A 27589-nucleotide genomic window follows, 5' to 3' on the forward strand; every position below is an offset into this window, starting at 1 on the left:
GGGAGAAAAATACAACAAGCTACTGGAAGGGAGAAAAATACAACAAGCTACTGGAAGGGAGAAAAATACAACAAACTACTGGAAGGGAGAAAAATACAACAAGCTACTGGAAGGGAGAAAAATACAACAATCTACTGGAAGGGAGAAAAATACAACAAGCTACTGTAGGGAGAAAAATACAACAAGCTACTGTAGGGAGAAAAATACAACAAGCTACTGTAGGGAGAAAAATACAACAAGCTACTGTAGGGAGAAAAATACAACAAAGAAATATGTCCAACACGTCTCTACAATGAAAAGCCTTAAATTGCTGAGGATTTTCCTAAATACCAATTGACTGACTTACCCTGTTAACAATTCACGAAGGACATCTATATCCACACAGCACAATGAGACGTACAGCTCTGTAATTCATGAAGGACAGCTATATCCACACAGCACAATGAGACGTACAGCTCTGTAATTCATGAAGGACAACTATATCCACACAGCACAATGAGACGTACAGCTCTGTAATTCATGAAGGACAACTATATCCATACAGCACAATGAGACATACAGCTCTGTAATTCATGAAGGACAACTATATCCACACAGCACAATGAGACGTACAGCTCCGTAATTCATGAAGGACAGCTATATCCACACAGCACAATGAGACATACAGCTCTGTAATTCATGAAGGACAACTATATCCACACAGCACAATGAGACGTACAGCTCCGTAATTCATGAAGGACAACTATATACACACAGCACAATGAGACATACAGCTCTGTAATTCATGAAGGACAGCTATATCCACACAGCACAATGAGACGTACAGCTCTGTAATTCATGAAGGACAACTATATCCATACAGCACAATGAGACATACAGCTCTGTAATTCATGAAGGACAACTATATCCACACAGCACAATGAGACGTACAGCTCCGTAATTCATGAAGGACAGCTATATCCACACAGCACAATGAGACATACAGCTCTGTAATTCATGAAGGACAACTATATCCACACAGCACAATGAGACGTACAGCTCCGTAATTCATGAAGGACAACTATATACACACAGCACAATGAGACATACAGCTCTGTAATTCATGAAGGACAGCTATATCCACACAGCACAATGAGACGTACAGCTCCGTAATTCATGAAGGACATTATATCCACACAGCACAATGAGACGTACAGCTCTGTAATTCATGAAGGACATTATATCCACACAGCACAATGAGACGTACAGCTCTGTAATTCATGAAGGACAGCTATATCAACACAGCACAATGAGACATACAGCTCTGTAATTAATGAAGGACATTATATCCACACAGCACAATGAGACATAAAGCTCTGTAATTCATGAAGGACATTATATCCACACAGCACAATGAGACGTACAGCTCTGTAATTCTAAGAAGCATCGGTGCAATACCTGCTATTACTTTGCCACGAGGCTAAACATTCTATAAAAGTCACAGACCATATCATTACAGAACAAAAAGGGAAAAGCAGAAAGCTCTGCCTTACAGTTTTGCACTGTAACAAGCAGAAATAACAAGAATAGCTTGAAACTTAACGGAGATCTCACCTTTCAGAGTGGTCGATCCAAATGGGTCAGGAACCTATTTGCACTTCCAGAAAAAGTTCCCTTTTAAAACCATGTGCTTCCTGCTTGCCTCTCTTTTTGAGAGTGTACATGCGTACCAGTGGGCTTGCCTGGGCTGTGATGTCTGTGCCCAATTAGTGCTCCAAAATGCCAATATGAGGAAAAGGGGAGGCCTGCTCCTTAGGGAATCCTAACATAACCATTTATTAGGCTCCCATACGAGTCCCAAAGCTCCACCAGTTGTATTCTGTCCCTTTATGCTTCTTTAACAGCAGTTGGTTGGCTGGGAGCCAGGTCCTGCATGCAGAAGGCAAGAGGAAAGTCAGATGGAGGGCCAATTAACAAATGGCACCCTATTCCCTATATAGTGCACTACTTTGACCAAGACCTATGGGCCCTAGTCCTGGTCAAAGGTAGTGCACTAAATAGGTAATAGGGTGCCATTTGAGCTGTAGCTGTGAAACTTGGCTCTGGGCAACATGGCTGGTTCTGCTATGAACTTGGGGCGGTATTACCAGCCAGCCACAGAGTAACAGGTTCCCTCACTACTGTCAAGAGTGATCTGGGGGGGTATTACCAGCCAGCCACAAAGTAACAGGTTCTCTCACTACTGTCAAGAGTGACCTGGGGGGGTATTACCAGCCACAGAGTAACAGGTTCCCTCACTACTGTCAAGAGTGACCTGGCCCCCCCAGCCACAGAGTAACAGGTTCCCTCACTACTGTCAAGAGTGACCTGGGGGGGTATTACCAGCCACAGAGTAACAGGTTCCCTCACTACTGTCAAGAGTGACCTGGCCCCCCCAGCCACAGAGTAACAGGTTCCCTCACTACTGTCAAGAGTGACCTGGGGGGGTATTACCAGCCACAGAGTAACAGGTTCCCTCACTACTGTCAAGAGTGACCTGGCCCCCCCAGCCACAGAGTAACAGGTTCCCTCACTACTGTCAAGAGTGACCTGGGGGGGTATTACCAGCCACAGAGTAACAGGTTCCCTCACTACTGTCAAGAGTGACTGATCCCAGGGGGCTTTGAGAACAAAGCTGGATTCCCAGAAGAGGCCTCCTCATGAGTTGGGATCACTTGACTCAGCCACACGCAACTGCTTTCACAGCATAAAAACATAAAAGGGTCTAACACAACGGAATAATCCAACTTAGAAATCAAGTGCGTACAGGGATATCATTTGCAAGGGAAAGCGAGATCATTTGCGAGGTTTCCATGCTTTTATAGCTAATCATTTCTTCATAGATTGAATTGTAGCTCTGTTTCCAGCATCAGGGAAACTGTTTGCTTGTGCCCCCCAACAAGTTCCACACAGAGTGTGTGCCAGCACATCCACCACCCACCAGTCCTCCTTGATGCATTTTCCAGGGCCTCATATTTTCCCAATAAAAGGGGCGTATCAGGATTACTGAAGCGGAGGAAGCCACCCCTTGCCCCATGGCAGCCATTTACGTCAATGGTTGCCGATGCCATGAGTGAGGACTGACACATTCAACTGTTAGGACACCCCTGCCCAGCGGTGGTGGGCGTGGGCTCCACCCTTCCCTCTCCTGGCCCTTCCTGAGTCAGCGGTGGGGGAGCGGGGGCTCCGCCCTTCCCTCCCCCTTCCTGAGCCAGCGGCTGATTAGGTAGGCTGTGGCTACATCTCAAAACAGCACCTAATTCCCTATGTGGTGCCCCAATAGAGCCCTGGTCAGAAGTCGGGAATAAGGTATCATTTGGGATGCCGGCCAGTGTGTGACAAACTGGGGTGGGTCTCCCTCCTCACACCTTCCTGGTTTACAACCAGCAGAGAAAAGCCGGTGTCACAGTAAGGGGGGAAACAATGAGGTTGAGCCAGGTCAGTGGGCAGAGCAGCAGGGTGACTAGAACAGGACTTAATGCATAAGGAGTTTCCACTGTGACCTAGCCTCTACTCAGGACCTATATCAAAAATTACTGCCGTCATCAACCTCAGCACTAGAGGGACAGGTTCTTTACAATTAGACATGGGGTTGAATCCCAAATGGCACACTATAGGGATACTCTATATAGTGCACTACTTTGGACCAAGACCCACCGGGAAAAGCATGCCATTTGGGATACACTCCAAGGAGAAATATGCCCATTATGTCAGTGGCTCACAAATAAAATGTGGCCACAATAGAGCCTTGAGTTTGAGCCTGTCCTAAGCATGACTTCCTTTAGGAAGGAACACACAAAACCAAGAAAGAAGAGGAGAGTTGTTCCCAGGCCTCAGCGCTTCCTGCTGTTAGGCCTATATGACAGAAGAAACATATTGGAGACCCACCGGGACCACAAACCACAGCAGTAGCCTGTAATGAAGTCAGTCTGGACAATAGTACCACAGCCTCAGTAAAACAGAGAGAGAATGCTATGTGAAAGTCTGTGACGGAGCGACTTCATGTGGGAAAGACAGTAGAAGTAATCAACAGGGCAGATGAGATGCCCACCCTCTCACCAGGTTGCTGCTTCACACACACACCTGTTCACACCTGTGACAACAGGGCAGAGTACTTTAACAGAAAAATCTAGAGCTACCTGCTAGCCGACACTACGCTATTCCAATCAGACCCACTTTCCATAACCACTGGCAGCCGGTGTAGTAAACGTATACAGGGGTATTTTGAAATACAGCACAATAACTTTTTCCCAGACAGATTTATCCATGTGGAACTGTGTTACTTGCAAAAGGCCAAACGGTTCTTAAAGCCGCAATCAGCAGTTGAAACAATAACAAAGCGTCCTCCCCGTCACTGTTTCACAACAAAGCAAAGGGATGGGACAGATATTTTTTTACTACTCTCAAACTCATAGCCAGAGCTATGGACGCAAGGACTGATCATCTATGATATTAAAATGATCGTTTTAAAGGATACCTGTATTTAACTAGGCAAGTCAGTTAAGAACTAATTCTTATTTACAATGACGGCCTTCCCTGGCCAAACCCGGACGACGCTGGGCCAATTGTGCGCCGCCCTATGGGACTCCCAATCATGGCCAAATGTGATACAGCCTGGATTCGAACCAGGGCCTGTAGTGTCGCCTCTTGCACTGAGATGCAGTGCCTTAGACCACTGCGCCCCAAATCAGGATTTATTTCACTAATTGGATAAAGAACATTTCGTGAAGTGAAAGGGATTTAGCTGCTGTACATGGTTGTATAACTGCTTTTAAAATATCAATAGTAAATCTACAAATCAGCTTTGGACATTTTGAGAATGAGAAAACAGCAGCACTATGTTCAATTGTCTATATGCATAAATATAATCTTGTCTGGTGCTGTTAAATTTCATCAGTATCTTGATCTGAAATAAAACTGGGAGCAGCGCCCATAGCCCGCAGTGTATAAAAGCTGGACTCGAGGTTTTAGAGAGAGTTCCTCCATAAAGTTGCATAGAAATGGGCATAACGTTAGTGTGCCATCATCAACTAAAGTAAACAAAGGACTGGAGCAAGAATTTATTTGCATCTCGGCGAGCCGGGCATTTTCAAGAAAAACGAATCGTTTTTTTCCCGAGGAATTGCGGTAGAAATAAGATGTTCGTGTGTAACAGTATTTGTATAGCCAACCTCAATAGCAAGAAAGCTTCTAAAATGGTTTGATTCAAGGAAGAAGCACAAGGACTGCGCACCACCTTAAAAATGCTAACCTGTTGCCATCAAAACACTAAGCCTGTTTCAAGAATCTTCACATGGTTGGTTAGTTAGCGCACAACGCAAGTTTACAGTTTGCATGGTAGCTAGTTACAATGACCATAATGACCATCATAAACAGACCGCTACTGTTGTTATGGGCAAGCTAACTAGCACTAAGCTAGCTAACGTTAGATAGCTACATCCGTAACGTTAGACTAGATCTTGCATGCAAATTCATATTTCATTTGATAAAGGCTTACCGTTTCCAAGCTACCGATGGTATCTTAAAATGCTTGGTCGGCAGCAGCTCTTGGATACTTTTATGAGCAATTTCACATTGTTTGTAGCTATTTCATTGCACACAGACGGAGCGATCAAAACTCGGTCCATGTGATTTTAAAACGACAATGACATTTCTCCCTCCTCTGTCTCCATGGGGACCTCGCGTCACAATCGTTCTGTGAGAATAGGGGCGGGTCTCAGAACCATTTAAACAGCTGGCGGGAACACACTTATGTCAGATTCTAAATGTCATCTGTCCAGACGTTTTCAAAAATATTTTCTACCTAACCCCATTATTTGTTGTCCAATACCCAGCTGCATAGCATAATGATACGTCTACAATGCTCTAAACGTATATATTTTAGGTTGCTCTGGTACGCCATCTAGCGTACGATTAAAGTGTACACAACAGCTACTTGGTGGTGATGTTACACCGAGTACTAGTATTCTGGTACGACAGACAGACAGACCAATCAAACGATAGATCCAAGCCTCTTGACCACAGTCAAACATGTGTGACTGTATGTAATAAAGTATAAAAGCAGGCTCTGACACAGAATGCAGTGTAATTTAATGCTCAGAAAGATATTAATAATCCGACAGTAATCTGCAATAGCTTTGTCTATCTGATAAATAGGACAAGGAAGGCCTGTGATGGGAGAGGGGAATAGGGTGGGGCCCATTGGGAATAGGGTGTGCCATGTATGGGCCCTGGTCAACATTTGTGCACTAAATAGGGAATATGATCCTATTCCTCGGGCTCCTGAGTGGCGCAGCGATCTAAGGCCCTGCATATCATTGCACGAGGTGTCACTACAGTCCCTGGTTTGAATCCAGGCTGTATCACATCCAGCTGTGATTGAGAGTCCCATAGGACGGTGCACAATTGGCCCAGTGTTGTCTGGGGTAGGCCGTCATTGTAAATAAGAATTTGTTCTTTAACTGACTTGCCTAGTTAAATAAAACACTTTTTAAAAAATCCTACAGTATATAGTGCCCTACTTTTGTATGGGTCCTGGTCAAAATTAGTGCACTATATATTAAACAGGGTGCAATTTAGGATGTAGCCATAGGTGTAAGCCGTGGTAAGAAATAAGAATGCTTGACAGCTGTGTCATTCCAGCAGGCAGTGGCAGACTCTGTTCTGAAGCGATTACCATGGCCTAGACTCTAGACCAGGGGTGTCATGCACTCCAAAGATCTGAGGTGATGTAAAGTATATGAGGATGGCTGGAGGGGGTTCTAGGCCCCTGACCGTAAATTGGAGAGCACCTGAAACAGCTTTTTTTTCTGCAATCAAGAGACATAATCATTATGCTTAATTCTATGTCAAATCCTCCTGACTGGTGTTTTTTTTTTTTCAAGAAACAAAATATGCTACTCTGCATCTCTGCTCAAATCTGGGTAAGAGATTGAAAGGAATGTGAGTCTTTTTCAGTATATTTAGTTATTGCATGCTTTGGTACCAACCTTTCCAACAAGCACACCAGCTAAGATACTCTAACTTAATGGATAACCTGAAATGGATTCTTGGTAGCTAGTTAAGAAGTTAGGAGATTGGGAATCTTTCAAAGCTAGCTAAAGCCAACTTCATAAAATTGCTTAGGTGTCTAGTAATGTTACAGAGAAACGACAACAACAACAAAATGTCATTTTAAAAAACAGGATAGGGCCCGTGCCCCTGTGTTCCCTATGGGCTCTGCTCTAGACCAGGGATGAGGGTCCGCAGTGGCACACGCGGGTTTGCATTCCCACATCCATACCCACACATGCAGTCAAAGGCCTCAGCCTTTTTTGGCGCCCACATTTTAGGGTTGCCCTCTTGACAGCAAAGAGAAAAAAGGTACGTTTTAGAGTTAATTTCAATTCTACACATTTTCCTTGGAGCGCAGAAAGTAGATTTTGAAATGTGCTAACCCATTTCATGTAATTCTACTCATTTAGCCATGGGGAGGAAGTAAGTAAGTGTTTCACTGTTAGTTTACACCTGTTATTTACAAAGCATGTGACAAATAACATTTGATTTGATTTGAGGAGAGACATTTTTTGCAGTTTCACAGCAATTTTTTTGCAATTCTACACATTATGCAGTAGGGTTTTTATTTGCGGTTTTTAATATGATATCTGCCCATGCCTGCTCTAGACTTACATCCTAAATTGCAACCTATTCCCATTATAGTGTACTTCTTTTGACCAGGTCCTATACAGGGAATAGGGTGCCATTTGGGATATATATTCTCTCTAGTCTTTGGCATTGACTGACTGAAACAGATCCCCTGCTGCACCTGCTGCAAAAGATTTATGGGCTTTTTGGCATGCCAGGCATCGGCAGCGACCCCCCCCGATTACTGAACCAACAGGATATACGCCTGTGTCCCAAATGGCACCCTACACTCTTAAGAAAAAAAGGAACTATCTAGAACCTAAAAGGGTTCTTCGACTGTTTTATTCCTACATAAGCAGGAATAAAACATTCAGAACAATTATTTAGGGTGCCATTTGGGACAAAGCTTGAAGTTTATTAAAACCATACTGTTGCAGATTATACAAATATCTCATATGTTACCCTATTCCATTTCTAGTGCATGACTTTTGACCGGGGCCAATAGTGCTCTGGTCAAATGTTGTCCTCTCTAGGTTACCATTTAGGATAGACTCTCTATCTTTTTCTGTTGATGGCATTTTTGATAAAACAGAGTTTAACAACTCACTCAAAAAAAAGGAACTATCTAGAACCTAAAAGGGTTCTTCGACTGTCCCCATAGAACCCTTTGAAGACCCCTTTTTGGTTCCAGGTAAAACTCTTTTGGGTTCCATGGACTGTAGGACCCTTTCCACAGAGACAACCAAAGAACCCTTTTGTGTGTTCCCTTGATAGTGCTTGGACATTTGATCAGGGCCCATCACTGTGTAGACAATAGGGGGCCATTTGTCTCGCTGCCCCAGGACATGAACAGTTTGTGGTGAGGAGTTTATGACATGTGAATGATTAAAACGGTGAGGAGTAAATTGTGATTGTTGTGATGTAACCCTCTCACATGTTGTGTTCAACCTGTAAATCTGGGTTAGAGTGATACCCATGGAGAGGCTTAGCACACATAGGCTTATCATAACCCCCCTATAGTTGTATTAATCTGAACAGTATTCAAATATAGCCTACTGTAGGCTATGCACTTATATTTTGAGTTGTTTTTTCTTGCATTGAGCACCGCATATTTGAAGTAAAATACACTATTGGGCAGGCTATAAAATCCAAACTAGAAACCAGTCATATGATTAAAAACACGAGGTCATCATGATGAGGCTTGCTATAAATAACCGAGGGTAATTGTCTAGGGATTTGCCTTTCATTTGAACTGGCAGACCATGATGACCGTTATGACAACCAGATATTCCAAACTCTTTGTGACATCTGAATGAAATGTGTTTATTAGGCTAAACGTCATAGTCAGAGTTGCCAAGGAAACAATTGAGGAAGTTAAGAATCTTGGTGCCTTTTCGATTTTCAATCAACACATCTGTACCACCATCGACTGAGCGTCATGTCTAGGAAGGTGGGTATGTGTCACTGAGGTATAAAGTACGGGTATGCGTACTTATGTGATTTTGAGATGATGTGGTACTGGCAGGAAGTAGTGATGATGGGTCCTTCGCGAACGGCTCTTTTTGAACGGATCTTATTGGAAAGAGCCGTTATTTTGGCTCCCTGATTTGCATAATGCTTTTTGAGCTCAAAGCAACTTTTTCTGCAGACAAACGAATTATTAAGTTACAAACGAATTATCTAAAGACGGTGAATCTTCACTGCAAAAACAATAAATATTCAGGAGAGCGCGTCAATCTGGTTATTTTTTTTATAGGCCATCTAATAATTTGGCCAGGTAAAAATGTACTTGAACGCACATTTCACGATCTGACATAATGGTAACCTACCTTTTGGGCTTTACATTGGATATTCGCACCTTTTTCATGGTTCTCGGTCGATTTTGAAGCATTTTGAACGAAGAGCTGTTTGAGAGATAAATGAACCGGCTCTTTTACGTGAACCGAGACAAATGAGCCAGCTCACTGAAAAGACTCGGAATGCCCATCACTAGCAGGAGGTCTCTCGTGCGCTGGAAATCCTTTGCGCGCTCACACGTGCGCAAAGGCTGACAAACTTCAGGACGTGTAGTAGGCTACCCTTTTAGCTAATTCATAAAAGAAACCCAGTGTAAATAAATACATTTGCTGTAATCTGTTCACTGATATAATGACACATATGGTCCGCAGCACCATGGCAAATGTTACCTGTACATATGCTGCTTGATGTTTCCGTTTGTTGACCATGGCAAATAAGCCTACAGAAGCGTTTCAGAACAATGCAGCTAATGTAATACCTAAATCCCCACTGTATAACACATCCAATAGCTTTGCTATCGATTTAAAATGTCATATTGATGTTTTTATTTATTTATATGTTGGTTGTTTGAATTAGGATTTCTCCCAAACTGCACCCTATTACCCATGTAGTGCACTACTTTTGACCAGAGACCGCTTGGCTCCTGGTCAAAAGTAGTGCACTACATAGGTAATAGAGACCATTTGGCCCTGGTCAAAAGTAGTGCACTACATAGGGAATAGAGACCATTTGGTCCTGGTAAAAACTAGTGCACTATATAGGGAATAGGGTGCCAGTTGGGAAGCAACCATCAGTTTCTTGTGCAACTTTTCTTTTTCATTCAACAGGGTGCTCATCAACATCAACAGGCTTCTCAGCAGATCCCCTCTTTGATGGAGCTGGATGAGGTTGACCTGGAGGAAAATGAGGCGCAGGTCAACGTTAACCCACTTCCTGTGAGTCGTTTAGTTGTTTATACACCTGGAAAGTTCTGGATATCAGTTTGGATTAAATGGTGCACAGGTCATTCAAAATACATAGGCAGGAATAAAACATTCAGAACAATTATTTAGGGTGCCATTTGGGACGAACCCTGAGGTTACTTAAAACCATACTGTTGCAGATTATACAAATATCTCATATGTTACCCTATTCCCTTTCTAGTGCATGACTTTTGACCAGTGCTCTGGTCAAATGTTGTACTCTCTAGGTTACCATTTAGGATAGACTCTCTATCTTTTTCTGTTGATGGCATTTTTGATAAAACAGAGTTTAACAACTCACTCCAACAAGTTGATTTATGATGCTGTAGTCTGTGGTTAATGCGATTTTGTTTTGTCCTTCAGGGGCTCACAGGGGCGGTTACTAGACTTATGGTCGGCTTTAGGGTACGTATCAACACCTAAAACCCATGTATTTACATCATACCAGCTGCAAGGTAACAATGTACCAGTTACTCACTACAGTATGTAACTACCATGTAGATACACAGGTTATTCCTGTGCAGAGGAGTGTATCTTGAGATCCAGGTGCTGGTTTTGGTGTTGAGGCAGGTTACCTATTTTACCACTATTTAACTAGGCAAGTCAGTTAAGAACAAATTCTTATTTTCAATGACGGCCTAGGAACTGCCTTGTTCAGGGCCAGAACGACAGATTTTTACGTTGTCAGCTCGGGGATTCGATCTTGCAACCTTTAAGTTACAAGTCCAACTCACTAACCACTAGGCTACCCTGCCGCCCTATATTCTGAATGTACTGGGTGAGGTAGAAGCTGACACAGGAGCAGGTGTCCTGGTTAGAGGACAAGGATAAGGAGAGAGACTTGAGGTTGCGTTTTAGAGAGTCTATGCTCCTGTTTATAATAATCCATTCAGTTTCCATTACTGACTTGTTTGTGTGGTTGGATACTGTGAGGCCCAGATAACAGAATACAAGGATAAACGCAGGAGAGTTCTTCACAAATACATGGGTTGTTTGGCTCTGAACTAAAGGGCAAAGGAACTCTGCTATTTAACTGTTCAGGGAAGTCAGGAACCAAAACACGCTGTCAGTCAGGAAAGCAAAGGCCAGCTTTTTCAAGCAGAAATGTGCATCCTGTAGCTCTAACTCCAAAATGTTCTGGGACACTGTAAAGTCCATGGAGAACAAGAGCACCTCCTCCCAGCTGCCCACTGCACTGAGGCTAGGTAACATGGTCACCACCGATCAATCCATGATAACTTCAACAAGCATTTCTCTTGAAAAGCTTACTGGTAAAATGCACAAAGGTACATCAAGGGTACTCCGGGCAAAGTAAAATTCAGTTGGTGGTACAGTAACCGAAAAGGGTTGGGAACAGTTATAGTTGTGTAAACCAGTTGTTTTGCCATGACAGGAGGATGACGTGGAGACTCAGTTTGGACAGGTCCACTGCACCATGAAGGGGGTTCCCAAGGGCAGCCGCCCCGTCATCATGACCTTCCATGATATTGGACTGAACTGTATGTGTTGTGGTTGTTGTGAGAGACCTCTGTCTGGGCAGTCCAGTTGATCTTAAGATTACTTTATTGTTATTGTGCACATCTGGCAGCAAAGAGATAAGTTCCATTCCATATTGATATGCATCTAAACCAGTGAGAGCACAGCGCTTTGATGACAAACAGAACTTTAAACAAATGACTTGTTTTTTAATGTGTTAATTCAGGCTTGCATGTCATGATCTGTATACAGTCCCATATGGTTGTTCTATTCAATTCAATGTCCATTTCAAAAGCAGCAATGCACAAGAAAGAAAACAAACATTTAGGAGCACTTTGCTGAACTTGTCTTATATTCTCCTGTGTGTCTAGACAAGTCGTGCTTCAACCCCCTGTTCAGCCACGAGGACATGCAGGAGATCATGAGGCACTTTGCCGTGTGCCACGTTGATGCCCCTGGGCAGCATGAGGGTGCCTCCACTCTCTCCACAGAGTGAGTGACCAGTGCCAACCTCAATTAGCAGCATGAATTTGTGCTTCGCAGGCGGGTTATTGAGTTGAAGATTCTCTGGTGGTTGTAGTCCTCAGTGTACCATGAAATTGATTAGAAACAAATTAGTCAGATCCAATGATTTCACATAGCACAGATCCCATCTGATCTAGTCCCATCTGTTGTTAGTCTTAGTGGACACTGGGATCTAGTCCCATCTGTTGTTAGTCTTAGTGGACACTGGGAACTAGTCCCATCTGTTGTTAGTCTTAGTGGACACTGGGATCTAATCCCATCTGTTGTTAGTGGAGACTGGAATCTAGTCCCATCTGTTGTTAGTGGACACTGGGTTTTAGTCCCGTCTGTTGTTAGTGGAGACTGGGATGTAGTCCCATCTGTTGTTAGTGAACACTGGGATCTAGTCCCATCTGTTGTTAGTGGAGACTGGAATCTAGTCCCATCTGTTGTTAGTGGACACTGGGTTTTAGTCCCATCTGTTGTTAGTGGAGACTGGGTTTTAGTCCCATCTGTTGTTAGTGTTAGTGGACACTGGGATCTAGTCCCATCTGTTGTTAGTGGAGACTGGAATCTAGTCCCATCTGTTGTTAGTGGACACTGGGTTTTAGTCCCATCTGTTGTTAGTGGAGACTGGGTTTTAGTCCCATCTGTTGTTAGTGGACACTGGGATCTAGTCCCATCTGTTGTTAGTGGACAATGGGACCTAGTCCCATCTGTTGTTAGTGTTAGTGGACATCAGGACTAAGAGCAGCTGCCTGCCATGCTATTCCACTGTCACATGGCACCTGGTCCACAAGACTCTTAAACAGTCAACATCGGGGACCGAGTCACTCCTAGGCTACTGCAGGTCACTCTACCTGAATGTGGAGGTAGTAGAAGTATCCAGTGAGAAAATAGATGATATCCACAGGGTAGCAAGACAATGACAAGGCACCAACAGATAACAAATGGATGATACATTCATTTGAAACATGTCAACAACAACAACATGTTTGAGAGTCAAGTTTGGCACAATAACATTATGTCTGCATCCTAAATGGCACCCTATTCCCTTTACAGTGCACTACTTGTAAGTAGTGCACAATATAGGGAATAGGTTGCCATTTGGGACACATTCATGACTTGTTTTGTGTTAGTGATGATGAGGAGCACGGCACCCTATTCCCTTTACAGTGCACTACTTGTAAGTAGTGCACAATATAGGGAATAGGTTGCCATTTGGGACACATTCATGACTTGTTTTGTGTTAGTGATGATGAGGAGCACTTGAGGTAACTTTTGTTCTGGTCTTCCGCTGCAGGTACACCTACCCCTCTATGGACCAGCTCTCTGAGACTCTCCCTGAGGTCCTCAAGCACTTTCGGTAAATCACAGATCAACGTTTATTTGTCACATACACAGTTTACAGCAGGTATAAATGGTGCAGCTAAATGTGCACTGGCAAGCTCCCTCAACAGTGCAGTACAAATATCAACATAAACATGATTTAAAATATATATATATTTACACTACCGTTCAAAGGTTTGGGGTCACTTATAAATGTCCTTGTTTTTGAAAGAAAATCATTTTTTTGTCCATTAAATTAACATCAAATTGATCAGAAATACAGTGTAGACATTGTTAACGTTGTAAATGACTATTGTAGCTGGAAACTGCAGAGATTTTTAATGGATTATCTACATAGGCGAACAGAGGCCCATTATCAGCAACCATCACTCCTGTGTTCCAATGGCACATTGTGTTAGCTAATCCAAGTTTATAATTTTAAAAGGCTAATTGATCATTAGAAAACCCTTTTGCAGTTATGTTAGCACAGCTGAAAACTGTTGTTCTTATTAAAGACGCAATAAAACTGGCCGCCTTTAGACAAGTTGAGTATCTGGAGCATCAGCATTTGTGGGTTCACTTACAGGCTCAAAATGGCCAGAAACAAAGAACTTTCTTCTGAAACTCGTCAGTCTATTTTTGTTCTGGGAAATCATAAAATGTATTTATAAAGCCCTTCTTACATCAGCTTATATATCAAAGTGCTGTACAGAAACCCAGCCTAAAACCCCAAACAGCAAGCAATGAGGGTGTAAAAGCACGGCTATAAATGAAGGCTATTCCATGCGAGAAATTGCCAAGAAACTGAAGATCTCGTACAACGCTGTGTACGTCCCGGAGTCGCCTTTTCACTGTTGACGTTGAGACTGGTGTTTTGCGGGTACTATTTAATGAAGCTGCCAGCTGAGTACTTGTGAGGCGTCTGTTTCTCAAACTAGACACTCTAATGTACTTGTCCTCTTGCTCAGTTGTGCACCGGGGCCTCCCACTCTTTCTATTCTGGTTAGGGCCAGTTTGCACTGTTCTGTGAAGGGAATAGTACACAACGTTGTACGAGATCTTCAATTTCTTGACAATTTCTTGACAATTTCTCGCATGGAATAGCCTTAATTTCTCAGAACAAGAATAGATTGATGAGTTTCAGAAGAAAGGATTTTGTTTCTGGCCATTTTGAGCCTGTAATTAAACCCGCTGATGCTCCAGATACTCAACTAGTCTAAAGAAGGACAGTTTTATTTCTTCTTTAATCAGAAAAAGAGTTTTCAGCTGTGCTAAGATAACTGCAAAAGGGTTTTCTAATGATCAATTAGCCTTTTAAAATTATAAACTTGGATTAGCTAACACAACGTGCCATTTGAACACAGGAGTGATGGTTGCTGATAATGGGGCCTCTGTACGCTTACAGTATGAAAATATTCCATAAAAAATCGTCCGTTTCCTGCTACAATAGTCATTTACAACATTAACAATGTCTACACCGTATTTATGATCAATTTGATGTTATTTTAATGGACAAAAAAATGTGATTTTCTTTAAAAAACAAGGACATTTCTAAGCAACCCCAAACTTTTGAACAGTAGTGTATATTTAACCAGGCAAGATTTCGCTTATGATTGATTTGTTTTACCATTGAGAAACACTTGTTTTAATAAATGCTTTCAAGTGTTACACTCCGGGATCAAAAACACATTTATTATGTGGATAACTAAATATAAATTACATTCACGAAGAGGTTTACATCCTCTTCTTATAAGCTTCAAACTCCCATCAAACCTCTTCTTGTTTCCTTTCAGGTTTAAGAGTGTCATTGGACTGGGCAGCGGTGCTGGTGCCTACATCCTCGCTAAATTTGCTGTGAGTGGATTTAGTTGTCGTTGAACTCTTTTGTTTTTGTTAAATTGAGCAGCCATAATTCAACTAGGATTTAAACCTAGTAAAAGTCCTTCAACATACCACAGTGTTGATACTGATATAACATAATCTTGATAATTGTTATTGCCAAGCAAATCAAATCAAATTTTATTGGTCACATACACATGGTTAGCAGATGTTATTGCGAGCGTAGCGACATGCTTGTGCTTCTAGTTCCGACCGTGCAGCAATATCTAACATGTAATCTGACAGTTCCACAACAACGTCCTAATACACACAAATCTATGTAAAGGAATGGAATAAGAATATATACAGTACATGTAAATACATGGATGAGCAATGACAGAGCTCATAGGCAAGATGCAATAGATGGTATAAAATACAGTATATACATATGAGATGAGTAATGCAAGATATGTAAACATTATTAAAGTGGCATTATTAAAGTGTCTTTTGGAATGGTCTTTTGTTTGTACACATCTACACTGTTCTGTACTGTACAGACACAGCCTGTGTGATGGTTATCATTGAGTTAGACGAACCCCTGAAACAATGAAGCTCATAGTAGATATCACAACAAAGTTAATGTTGTTGTGATAAGTGTTTGTGTCATTTCCTGCTCTCTGAATCCTAAATATGTCCCAAATGGGTTGTGCTATGTTCTTCATGTCTTTATTCTTCCTGTCTACAGCTGAACCATCCAGATAAGGTTGAGGGACTTGTCCTCATCAACATCAATGCACGTGCAGAGAGCGTGATTGATTCACTTACACACAAGGTAGCATAGCATAACATAACTAACATAGCATAGCATGACTAACATAAGATAACATAATTAACATAGCATAACATAGCATAACTAACATATCATAACATAGCATAACTAACATAACAGAGCATAGCATAACTAGCATAGCATAGCATAAGTAACATAGCATAACTAACATAACCTAGCACAGCATAACTAACAGAGCAAAGCATACCACAGCATAATTAACATAACATAATTAACAGAACATAGCATAACTAGCATAACATAACATGGCAAAATGAACATAACTAACATAGCATAGCATAAGTAACAAAGCATAACTAACATAGCATAGCATAAGTAACATAGCATAACTAACATAGCATAGCATAAGTAACATAGCATAGCATAAGTAACATAGCATAACTAACATAGCATAGCATAGCATAACTAACAAAGTTAAGTTAAGTGCTTTTGAAAATGTAAATAAAAGAATATGCAATATCTGTATTTGTTTTGTATTATTGTTAAGACCCTCCAACATAACAATCCACATTGTGGTGGGTCTTTCAGGCTAACATAACAATCCACATTGTGGTGGGTCTTTCAGGCTAACATAACAATCCACATTGTGGTGGGTCTTTCAGGCTAACATAACAATCCACATTGTGGTGGGTCTTTCAGGCTAACATAACAATCCACATTGTGGTGGGTCTTTCAGGCTAACATAACAGTCCACATTGTGGTGGGTATTTCAGGCTAACATAACAATTCAGGCTAAGCTCATGGTGACATGCTGATTTACTCTGATAAGAGTTAAATTCTTAGGGGATTATGTATAAATATGCTTTAATGTCCTTTGTGTTAGATCAGAGCCTGGCTTGGAGGAGCCTGCACACACCACTGTAAACTCCCAACTCTCTCTCTGTTCAGATGACTGGCTGGATCCAAGCACTTCCTGATCATGTTCTAAACCACATGTTTGGAAAGGTAGAAACAGGAACTATAGTAGCACTAACACCTTAATGACTATTTCATCTACTACACTACAACCACTGACAGTCTGTATGGAAAGGTAAGGGTTAGATAGAAACAGGAACTATAGTAGCACTAACACCTCAATGACTATTTCATCTACTACACTACAACCACTGACAGTCTGTATGGAAAGGTAAGGGTTAGATAGAAACAGGAACTATAGTAGCACTAACACCTCAATGACTATTTCATCTACTACACTACAACCACTGACAGTCTGTATGGAAAGGTAAGGGTTAGATAGAAACAGGAACTATAGTAGCACTAACACCTTAATGACTATTTCTGTTTCATCTACTACACTACAACTACTGACAGTCCGTATGGAAAGAGCAACATATTGTTTTGAAACATCCTAAAGATGTAGCTTCGTTCAATAACCTGTCAATATAAGACTTCTGTCCCCCTCTGGAAGCTACACTTGTCCCCCTCTGGAAGCTACACTTGTCCCCCTCTGGAAGCTACAGTATATGCATGATTATGAATGATACAATTACATTTATATTTAAATAGCTATGAATTGTTGTGAAACATCAACCCTTTGTTATGGATGTTTATAGTCGGTGTCATAACACATTACATGTGTATTATAAGGCATTATAAACTATGTTATAAGGCATTATAAACTATGTTATAAGGCATTATAAACTATGTTATAATGCATTATAAACTATGTTATAAGGCATTATAAACTATGTTATAATGCATTATAAACTATGTTATAAGGCATTATAAACTATGTTATAAGGCATTATAAACTATGTTATAATGCATTATAAACTATGTTATAAGGCATTATAAACTATGTTATAATGCATTATAAACTATGTTATAAGGCATTATAAACTATGTTATAAGGCATTATAAACTATGTTATAATGCATTATAAACTATGTTATAAGGCATTATAAACTATGTTATAAGGCATTATAAACTATGTTATAAGGCATTATAAACTATGTTATAAGGCATTATAAACTATGTTATAAGGCATTATAAGTATGTACATCATAGAAAGCGTTACCGTTGAGATTTGTTCTTTGCGCAACAGGAGGAGATCCAGAACAACCCTGATCTGATCGCCACATACCGCAACCACATCACCAATGATGTCAACCAGTCCAACCTGGCCCAGTTCTTCAAGTCCTACCAGAGCCGCAGGGGCCTGGAGATCGAGAGGCCTGTCCCAGGGAGAAACATTAACGCCAGAACTCTGCAGTACGTCACACGGACCGACTCAGCATCAGGACCCTGACTCTACCTGGCCACATGACCTGACCAGGGAAAACTCAGGGCCCTAGCTACTCATGATTGTTTCAGTTATGATATTGACTGAGTATTAGTTATGGTATTGACTATGAGTATTAGTTATGATATTGATTATGAGTATTAGGTATGATATTGACTATGAGTATTACTTGACTATGAGTATTAGTTATGATATTGACTATGAGTATTAGTTATGATATTGACTATGAGTATTAGTTATGATATTGACTATGAGTATTACTTGACTATGAGTATTAGTTATGATATTGACTATGAGTATTAGTTATGATATTGACTATGAGTACTAGTTATGCTATTGACTGAGTATTAGTTTTGATATTGACTATGAGTATTAGTTATGATATTGACTATGAGTATTAGTTAAGGTATTGACTATGATTATTAGTTATGATATTGACTATGAGTATTACTTGACTATGAGTATTAGTTATGATATTGACTATGAGTATTAGTTATGATATTGACTATGAGTATTAGTTATGCTATTGACTATGAGTATTAGTTATGATATTGACTATGAGTATTAGTTATGATATTGACTATGAGTATTAGTTATGATATTGACTATGAGTATTAGTTATGATATTGACTATGAGTATTACTTGACTATGAGTATTAGTTATGATATTGACTATGAGTATTAGTTATGATATTGACTATGAGTATTAGTTATGCTATTGACTATGAGTATTAGTTATGATATTGACTATGAGTATTAGTTATGATATTGACTATGAGTATTAGTTATGATATTGACTGAGTATTAGTTATGATATTGACTATGAGTATTGGTTATGATATTGACTATGAGTATTAGTTATAATATTGACTATGAGTATTAGGTATGATATTGACTACGAGTTTTAGTTATGGTATTGACTATGAGTATCAGTTATGATATTGACTATGAGCATTATTAGTTAAGTAGATAATTAATCTGCTGACTCCTGCAGGTGTCCTGCTCTGTTGGTGGTGGGAGACAGCTCCCCTGCAGTCGAGGCTGTGGTCGAGAGCAACGCAAAGCTCAACCCAACACAGACCACACTGCTCAAGGTGAGTTTAATGTGTGGCTCAGACAGATGTAACAATTCATATTACTGTCAAAAGTACTTTGTAAGTAGTAAAGATTCACAGTAAAGATTCACAGTAAAGATTCACAGTAAAGATTCACAGTAAAGATTCACAGTAAAGATGCGCAACCACAATGTCATTGACCATCCCAGAACAATACATGTGATGGATAATGAGAAAGGGTTGTTGTGATCAAATGACGGTTGATTGGCCAATGATCTTTTGTCTCTGTCCAATCAGATGGCTGACTGTGGAGGACTTCCCCAGGTGAGTCAGCCTGGCAAACTGACAGAGGCCTTCAAGTACTTCATCCAGGGCATGGGTTACAGTAAGTATCATGGGTTACAGTAAGTATTGTGGGTTACGGTAAGTATTGTGGGTTACAGTAAGTATCGTGGGTTACAGTAAGTATCGTGGGTTACAGTAAGTATCGTGGGTTACAGTAAGTATCGTGGGTTACACTAAGTATTGTGGGTTACAGTAAGTATCGTGGGTTACAGTAAGTATCGTGGGTTACAGTAAGTATCGTGGGTTACAGTAAGTATCGTGGGTTACAGTAAGTATTGTGGGTTACAGTAAGTATCGTGGGTTACAGTAAGTATCGTGGGTTACAGTAAGTATCGTAACACACATTTCCACTATCCCTGCACCTAAACACACCATGTTTCTACATTATCCTTGCACCCAAACACACCATGTTTCTACATTATCCTTGCACCCAAACACACCATGCTTCTACATTATCCTTGCACCCAAACACACCATGTTTCTACATTATCCCTGCACCCAAACACACCATGTTTCTACATTATCCCTGCACCCAAACACACAATGTTTCCACTATCCCTGCACCCAAACACACAATGTTTCTACATTATCCTTGCACCCAAACACACAATGTTTCCACTATCCCTGCACCCAAACACACAATGTTTCTACATGATCCTTGCACCCAAACACAGTGTTTCTACATTATCCCTGCACCCAAACAAACAATGTTTCTACATTATCCCTGCACCCAAACACACGTTTCCACTTCACAGAAGCTGTCGTTGTCATGCGCTGAGAGAAAACTGAAGAACAAGAACTAAAATGTAGCTACCAGCCTCCTAGTGTACCCAGAGACTATTCACTTTCTATGACAGTGCTTCTCATTGGTGTCCCCTCCGCTAAGACTAGGGGCTCTATTCAAACGGTGTCCCCTCCACTGAGACCAGGGGCTCTATTCAAACGGTGTCCCCTCCACTGAGACTAGGGGCTCTATTCAAACGGTGTCCCCTCCACTGAGACCAGGGGCTCTATTCAAACGGTGTCCCCTCCACTAAGACTAGGGGCTCTATTCAAACGGTGTCCCCTCCACTAAGACTAGGGGCTCTATTCAAACGGTGTCCCCTCCACTAAGACTAGGGGCTCTATTCAAACGGTGTCCCCTCCACTAAGACTAGGGGCTCTATTCAAACGGTGTCCCCTCCACTAAGACTAGGGGGTCTATTCAAACGGTGTTGCTGAAGCGTTAGAAATGTAACAGTCATTTCCAGTCGAGGCGACGTACTGTGTGTAGCATTTTACCGTGAATGCCGTCTCTGCATTGCATTTCAATCACGCTGTAATACAGCATTTCCGCGATACGGATTGAATAGAGCCCTCAGGTCAAAGCAATACACTATATAGGGAATAGGGTGGACGTGACAATTACATTGATGGAAGCTACACTCTATCTGCAATATTAAAGCTGATCTACCCCCTAAACATAAAAAAAATATGTATGCTATGCTAGTTATGCTATGTTATGTTAGATATACCAAGCTATGGTAACTGTCTCTCCTTCCTTCTCTTAGTGTCCTCAGCCAGCATGACCAGACTGGTGAGGTCCCGCACCGCCTCAGGCTCCAGCATCGCCTCCTGCGACAGCAGCAGGAGCCGCTCTCACGCCAACGACCACCAGCCCGCCCGGGAGCACACCGACGTGTCCACGGAGAATGTCTCCAACAGCACCGTAGATCAGACCGTTGTCGTGTCCAGCAGCAAGACTGAGGATGTCTGCTAGTGCCCTGGTCACTGAAAGGTCATAGGTTGTCTCCTAAATGGCTCCCTATTTCCTTTATAGTGCAGTACTTTTGACTATGTGGGAAATAGGGAACATTTGGGACACAACTCCAGTGTCCCTAAACCCTGACCTCATGACCCCAGTCCTGTCTACCCTACTGCCTGTGTTGCTGCTGACAATATACCTCATAACCCCTGTCCTGTCTACTGCCTGTGTTGCTGCTGACAAACCTCATAACCCCTGTCCTGTCCTGTCTACCCTACTGCCTGTGTTGCTGCTGACAACAAACCTCATAACCCCTGTCCTGTCTACCCTACTGCCTGTGTTGCTGCTGACAACAAACCTCATAACCCCTGTCCTGTCCTGTCTACCCTACTGCCTGTGTTGCTGCTGACAACAAACCTCATAACCCCTGTCCTGTCTACCCTACTGCCTGTGTTGCTGCTGACAACAAACCTCATAACCCCTGTCCTGTCCTGTCTACCCTACTGCCTGTGTTGCTGCTGACAACAAACCACATAACCCCTGTCCTGTCTACCCTACTGCCTGTGTTGCTGCTGACAACAAACCCCATAACCCCTGTCCTGTCCCTACTGCCTGTGTTGCTGCTGACAACAAACCCCATAACCCCTGTCCTGTCTACCCTACTGCCTGTGTTGCTGCTGACAATAAACCACAACATATGGCTATGATAGACTGTCCTCTACCTATGCTCTGTTCTCACTGCATTGTGGGTAATAAGAGTTTATACCCAACGGTTGTCATACTGTATGTCATTTGGGTCATATGTAATCTGTATGGATGTTCCTCTGTGGAAATAGTATCTCTGATATGTTAGAATGTAACAATGCCAGGGGGGTTTTCCACCATTAACATGTCATGGACAGTTGTGGTGTTAAAGCCATCTGTGTCTATTGTCTGGCTTTTTATATGTGATGGATCAAACTGACGACTCCCTATTTTATAACATGAGACGTCTGTAATACATAATGACTGTAGCTATCAGTGATCCTAGGATGACGCTTAAATAACCCTGAGATAAGATGTATTAATGTTTGGTCAAATCTTTCAAATGATGAAAAACTGATTATATTACGATTTAAATGATATAGAAATGCAATGTATGTATAGTACCACTTTGTATTAAAGAAATAGCAAAAAAAATGCAGAAATTATTTTTACAAAATTTATTTGAAAAGATTTGTCACGACCCAAATCTTAATACTTTGTATTTATTTGAACCAATCAAATGTGACTTCCTGGATGAGTTTGTTTGTTGTTTATGATGACATTTGATATGGTACATGGTTTACTAGAGTATTGACCAATGAAATAAATGACAACACTTATTGAGCTGATCAATCAAGTTTCAATCAATAAAAAGTTGATACACTTTTAACCTCGTAGAGCTCAAATAATAACTGACTTGACAACGCAGACATTGAGACAAACACTATTATTGTTCACTAAGAGTCAATGGAAATCAATGCAAAACTGAGAAAATGTGAGAGAATCTTGTCTGATATACTGTACACTTTGCAGTAAACTACAAAATACTTGACTAAATGTTGAGCACAACAGTACATACACAGTAAGCTTAATGACATGGCACAAAAAGAGGGAAACAGAAGAGTACACAACAGGATGACCACTCCAGTGGTTAATGCCCTAACTTGGTAGAAGATTATCCCCATATGAATATGATGCATAATTACAATAGGTTTGACCCCTGTGTCCTACTATGGTATCATCACAAATACATGATCAACTTCCTTTAATATACTGAGTGTACAAAACATTCCATGACAGACTGACCAGGTGAATACAGGTGAAAGATATGATCCCTTACTGATGTCACTTTGTTAAATCCACTTCAATCAGTGTAGATGAAGGGGAGGAGACGGGTTAAAGAATGATTTTAAAGCCTTGAGACATGGATTGTGTCTGTGTGCCATTCAGACAGTGACAAAAGATGTCAGTGCCTTTGAACGGGGTATGGTAGTAGGTGCCAGGTGAACCGGTTTGTATCAAGAACTGCAACGCTGCTGGGTTTTTCACGCTCAACAGTTTCCTGTGTGTATCAAGAATGGTCCACCACTCAAAGGACATCCAGCCAATTTGACACAACTGTGGGAAGCATTGAAGTCAACATGGGCCAGCATCCCTGTGGAATGCTTTGGACACCTTTTAGAGTCAACATGGGCCAGCATCCCTGTGGAATGCTTTTGACACCTTGTAGAGTCAACATGGGCCAGCATCCCTGTGGAATGCTTTTGACACCTTGTAGAGTCAAAATGGGCCAGCATCCCTGTGGAATGCTTTTGACACCTTGTAGAGTCAACATGGACCAGCATCCCTGTGGAATGCTTTTGACACCTTGTAGAGTCCACATGGGCCAGCATCCCTGTGGAATGCTTTTGACACCTTGTAGAGTCCACATGGACCAGCATCCCTGTGGAATGCTTTTGACACCTTGTAGAGTCCACATGGACCAGCATCCCTGTGGAATGCTTTTGACACCTTGTAGAGTTCACATGGGCCAGCATCCCTGTGGAATGCTTTTGACACCTTGTAGAGTCCACATGGACCAGCATCCCTGTGGAATGCTTTGGACACCTTGTAGAGTCCACATGGACCAGCATCCCTGTGGAATGCTTTGGACACCTTGTAGAGTCCACATGGACCAGCATCCCTGTGGAATGCTTTGGACACCTTGTAGAGTTCATTCTCTGATGAATTGAATTGAAAAACAACTACATCCCTTTTCCTTTCATTGAATGGAGGTTAAATAATTGATAAACTCTGTGCATTATTTATTTTTATTTTTTATCAAGATTATAATGAAGAGTTTGGGCAGGGTTCAACTGCAATGTTCTTCAATCCTACTCCTGGTGACCTTAGGGGTGTGCAGGCTTTGTTCCAGCCTGGTACTTGAACATCTAATTCAACTAAGCAACAAATCATCAATCCCTTTATTCCAAGGAATGTAAAGCTGGAGTCAATAATAACCTAAATGAACCTGTCCTCTGCTCAGTTCTCCCCAGTCGAATCATACCAAAGACTCTAAAAACGCTTGGCATTCAGCATTCAGGAGATGTATTTGGGTAAAAGGCCCCGAGGCAGACTAGTGTCTTACCCAGGGGTTGTACTTGTACACTAAACTACCTCATGCTACAGAAACAGGAGATGGTCTCCTGCCCTGTGGGCCGTACGTTCAGGCTCGGACAAGGCTGCTCAGTTGTCAGTTGATGACGTCATTGTGGTCGTAGTAGTGCTCCAGCTCAGAGAAGATATCGTTGGGGTTCCTGCAGCTGAGGTTACAGAAGCAGGCGTTGATCCACATCACCTGCCATGTCAGAGTGGCTCCGTTGGGACACTCGAACTCCACCTCGATAGTCTTGGACTTGTAAGGGATGCAGCAGCGATCGTCTGTGGCCACGCAGACACCACAGTATTTTGGACGGTAGGGCTTCTTGCTGTTGCAGCCTGAGATTGTGAAGTTCTGGCTCTGCTCTTCCCTGTAAATGTTCAGACACTTCTTCCCTGGCTGAGGGGTTCATAGGTCAACATGTGTCAGAATCAACACTTGAGTGGTTGACATATGGAGTCAGAATACCGTTACACTGTCAAAACGATGTTCAACTGTATTGAGAAAACATATGTCACCCAGTTGACTTTAAAACCATGTTCATATGCACAATACATGAGTTGATGAAGTTGGGGCTGGTTTCATTGAAAGCAAAAGTGAGAGATATTGTGTGCGTCTATAAAGTGTACTACTTTTGACCAGGGACCAACCTATTCCCTATAGAGTGCACTACTTTTGACCAGAGCCCTATGGGTAGTACACTTTATACGGAATAGGGTGCCATTTAGGGCACAAGCCATGACAGATGTTCTCACCTTGATGTGCTTGGTGATGTCCACGTCACAGGGCCGGATGTTGCAGAGGCGCGACTCCTTGATCAACTCACACTGGTCGTTGGCGTTGGAGATCCTCAGGGACAGGCCACGTCCACAGGTCTTGGAACACGGGGACCAGGAGGTTGTCTGGGTAATGCAGTTCTTATGCCAGACCTCATTGTGGCTGGCGCGCACTGCCATGTCAACAGAGGAACAGACTCCTGATTAGGGATGCCAAATTCCGGTAACTCCCCCCCCCAAAAAACACCCAGGTTTTCCAGAAATACTGGTTGGAAGACTCCTGGATTCCCTGCTTAATCCTTCCTGATTTCAGGAATCTTCCAAACGGGTTTTCTGGGAAACCAATGGGCCCCATAGTGCTCTGGTCAAAAGTAGTGCACTACAAAGGACATAGGGTACCATTTGAGATGCATCCCATAGAATGTAGTAGTGTACCTATCTCCGCATGCTTGGGGTCTGCCTTGCGCGTCTTCCTGGGCTCGTCACAGATGTGTGTCGGTGTCCCCTCCACTAAGACTAGGGGGTCTATTCAAACGGTGTTGCTGAAGCGTTAGAAATGTAACGGTCATTTCCAGTCGAGGCGACGTACTGTGTGTAGCATTTTACCGTGAATGCCGTCTCTGCATTGCATTTCAATCACGCTGTAATACAGCATTTCCGCGATACGGATTGAATAGAGCCCTCAGGTCAAAGCAATACACTATATAGGGAATAGGGTGGACGTGACAATTACATTGATGGAAGCTACACTCTATCTGCAATATTAAAGCTGATCTACCCCCTAAACATAAAAAAAATATGTATGCTATGCTAGTTATGCTATGTTATGTTAGATATACCAAGCTATGGTAACTGTCTCTCCTTCCTTCTCTTAGTGTCCTCAGCCAGCATGACCAGACTGGTGAGGTCCCGCACCGCCTCAGGCTCCAGCATCGCCTCCTGCGACAGCAGCAGGAGCCGCTCTCACGCCAACGACCACCAGCCCGCCCGGGAGCACACCGACGTGTCCACGGAGAATGTCTCCAACAGCACCGTAGATCAGACCGTTGTCGTGTCCAGCAGCAAGACTGAGGATGTCTGCTAGTGCCCTGGTCACTGAAAGGTCATAGGTTGTCTCCTAAATGGCTCCCTATTTCCTTTATAGTGCAGTACTTTTGACTATGTGGGAAATAGGGAACATTTGGGACACAACTCCAGTGTCCCTAAACCCTGACCTCATGACCCCAGTCCTGTCTACCCTACTGCCTGTGTTGCTGCTGACAATATACCTCATAACCCCTGTCCTGTCTACTGCCTGTGTTGCTGCTGACAAACCTCATAACCCCTGTCCTGTCCTGTCTACCCTACTGCCTGTGTTGCTGCTGACAACAAACCTCATAACCCCTGTCCTGTCTACCCTACTGCCTGTGTTGCTGCTGACAACAAACCTCATAACCCCTGTCCTGTCCTGTCTACCCTACTGCCTGTGTTGCTGCTGACAACAAACCTCATAACCCCTGTCCTGTCTACCCTACTGCCTGTGTTGCTGCTGACAACAAACCTCATAACCCCTGTCCTGTCCTGTCTACCCTACTGCCTGTGTTGCTGCTGACAACAAACCACATAACCCCTGTCCTGTCTACCCTACTGCCTGTGTTGCTGCTGACAACAAACCCCATAACCCCTGTCCTGTCCCTACTGCCTGTGTTGCTGCTGACAACAAACCCCATAACCCCTGTCCTGTCTACCCTACTGCCTGTGTTGCTGCTGACAATAAACCACAACATATGGCTATGATAGACTGTCCTCTACCTATGCTCTGTTCTCACTGCATTGTGGGTAATAAGAGTTTATACCCAACGGTTGTCATACTGTATGTCATTTGGGTCATATGTAATCTGTATGGAT

General features: G+C 42.3%; 2 protein-coding genes across 4 annotated transcripts in view; one reads left to right on the plus strand and one right to left on the minus strand.

Moving 5' to 3' along the window:
* Nucleotides 1-5712, minus strand: part of LOC116352962 (protein tyrosine phosphatase type IVA 3-like) — a 45270-nt gene extending 39558 nt beyond the window's left edge. The window contains exon 1 of one of the 3 annotated variants that reach the window (XM_031820861.1): nt 5516-5712. The gene's annotated coding sequence lies outside the window, so the exon portion shown is untranslated. The remainder of the gene's footprint in view (nt 1-5515) is intronic. The other 2 variants (XM_031820859.1, XM_031820863.1) reach the window with 2 other exon arrangements.
* A 3210-nt stretch (nt 5713-8922) lies between these two features.
* LOC116352903 (protein NDRG1-like) lies at nt 8923-23102 on the plus strand. Its single transcript, XM_031820870.1, has 13 exons — nt 8923-9091; nt 10266-10373; nt 10764-10805; nt 11794-11899; nt 12248-12368; nt 13684-13746; nt 15503-15563; nt 16273-16359; nt 17266-17322; nt 18422-18588; nt 19614-19713; nt 19972-20059; nt 21570-23102. The coding sequence occupies exons 1-13, from the start codon at nt 9080-9082 to the stop codon at nt 21776-21778; spliced, it is 1221 nt and encodes a 406-aa protein (XP_031676730.1). The 5' UTR covers nt 8923-9079; the 3' UTR covers nt 21779-23102.
* The last annotated feature ends 4487 nt before the right edge of the window (nt 23103-27589 follow it).

The sequence above is a fragment of the Oncorhynchus kisutch genome, unplaced genomic scaffold (assembly GCF_002021735.2).
Source record: "Oncorhynchus kisutch isolate 150728-3 unplaced genomic scaffold, Okis_V2 scaffold3711, whole genome shotgun sequence".
In the NCBI taxonomy this organism is placed as follows: domain Eukaryota; kingdom Metazoa; phylum Chordata; class Actinopteri; order Salmoniformes; family Salmonidae; genus Oncorhynchus; species Oncorhynchus kisutch.

Excerpts from the sequence above, each read along its gene's own strand:
- LOC116352903 (XM_031820870.1), top strand. Across the intron at positions 10,806-11,793 it reads GACTTATGGTCGGCTTTAGG|GAGGATGACGTGGAGACTCA; the intron begins GTACGTATCAAC and ends TTGCCATGACAG. Across the intron at positions 20,060-21,569 it reads CATCCAGGGCATGGGTTACA|TGTCCTCAGCCAGCATGACC; the intron begins GTAAGTATCATG and ends TCCTTCTCTTAG.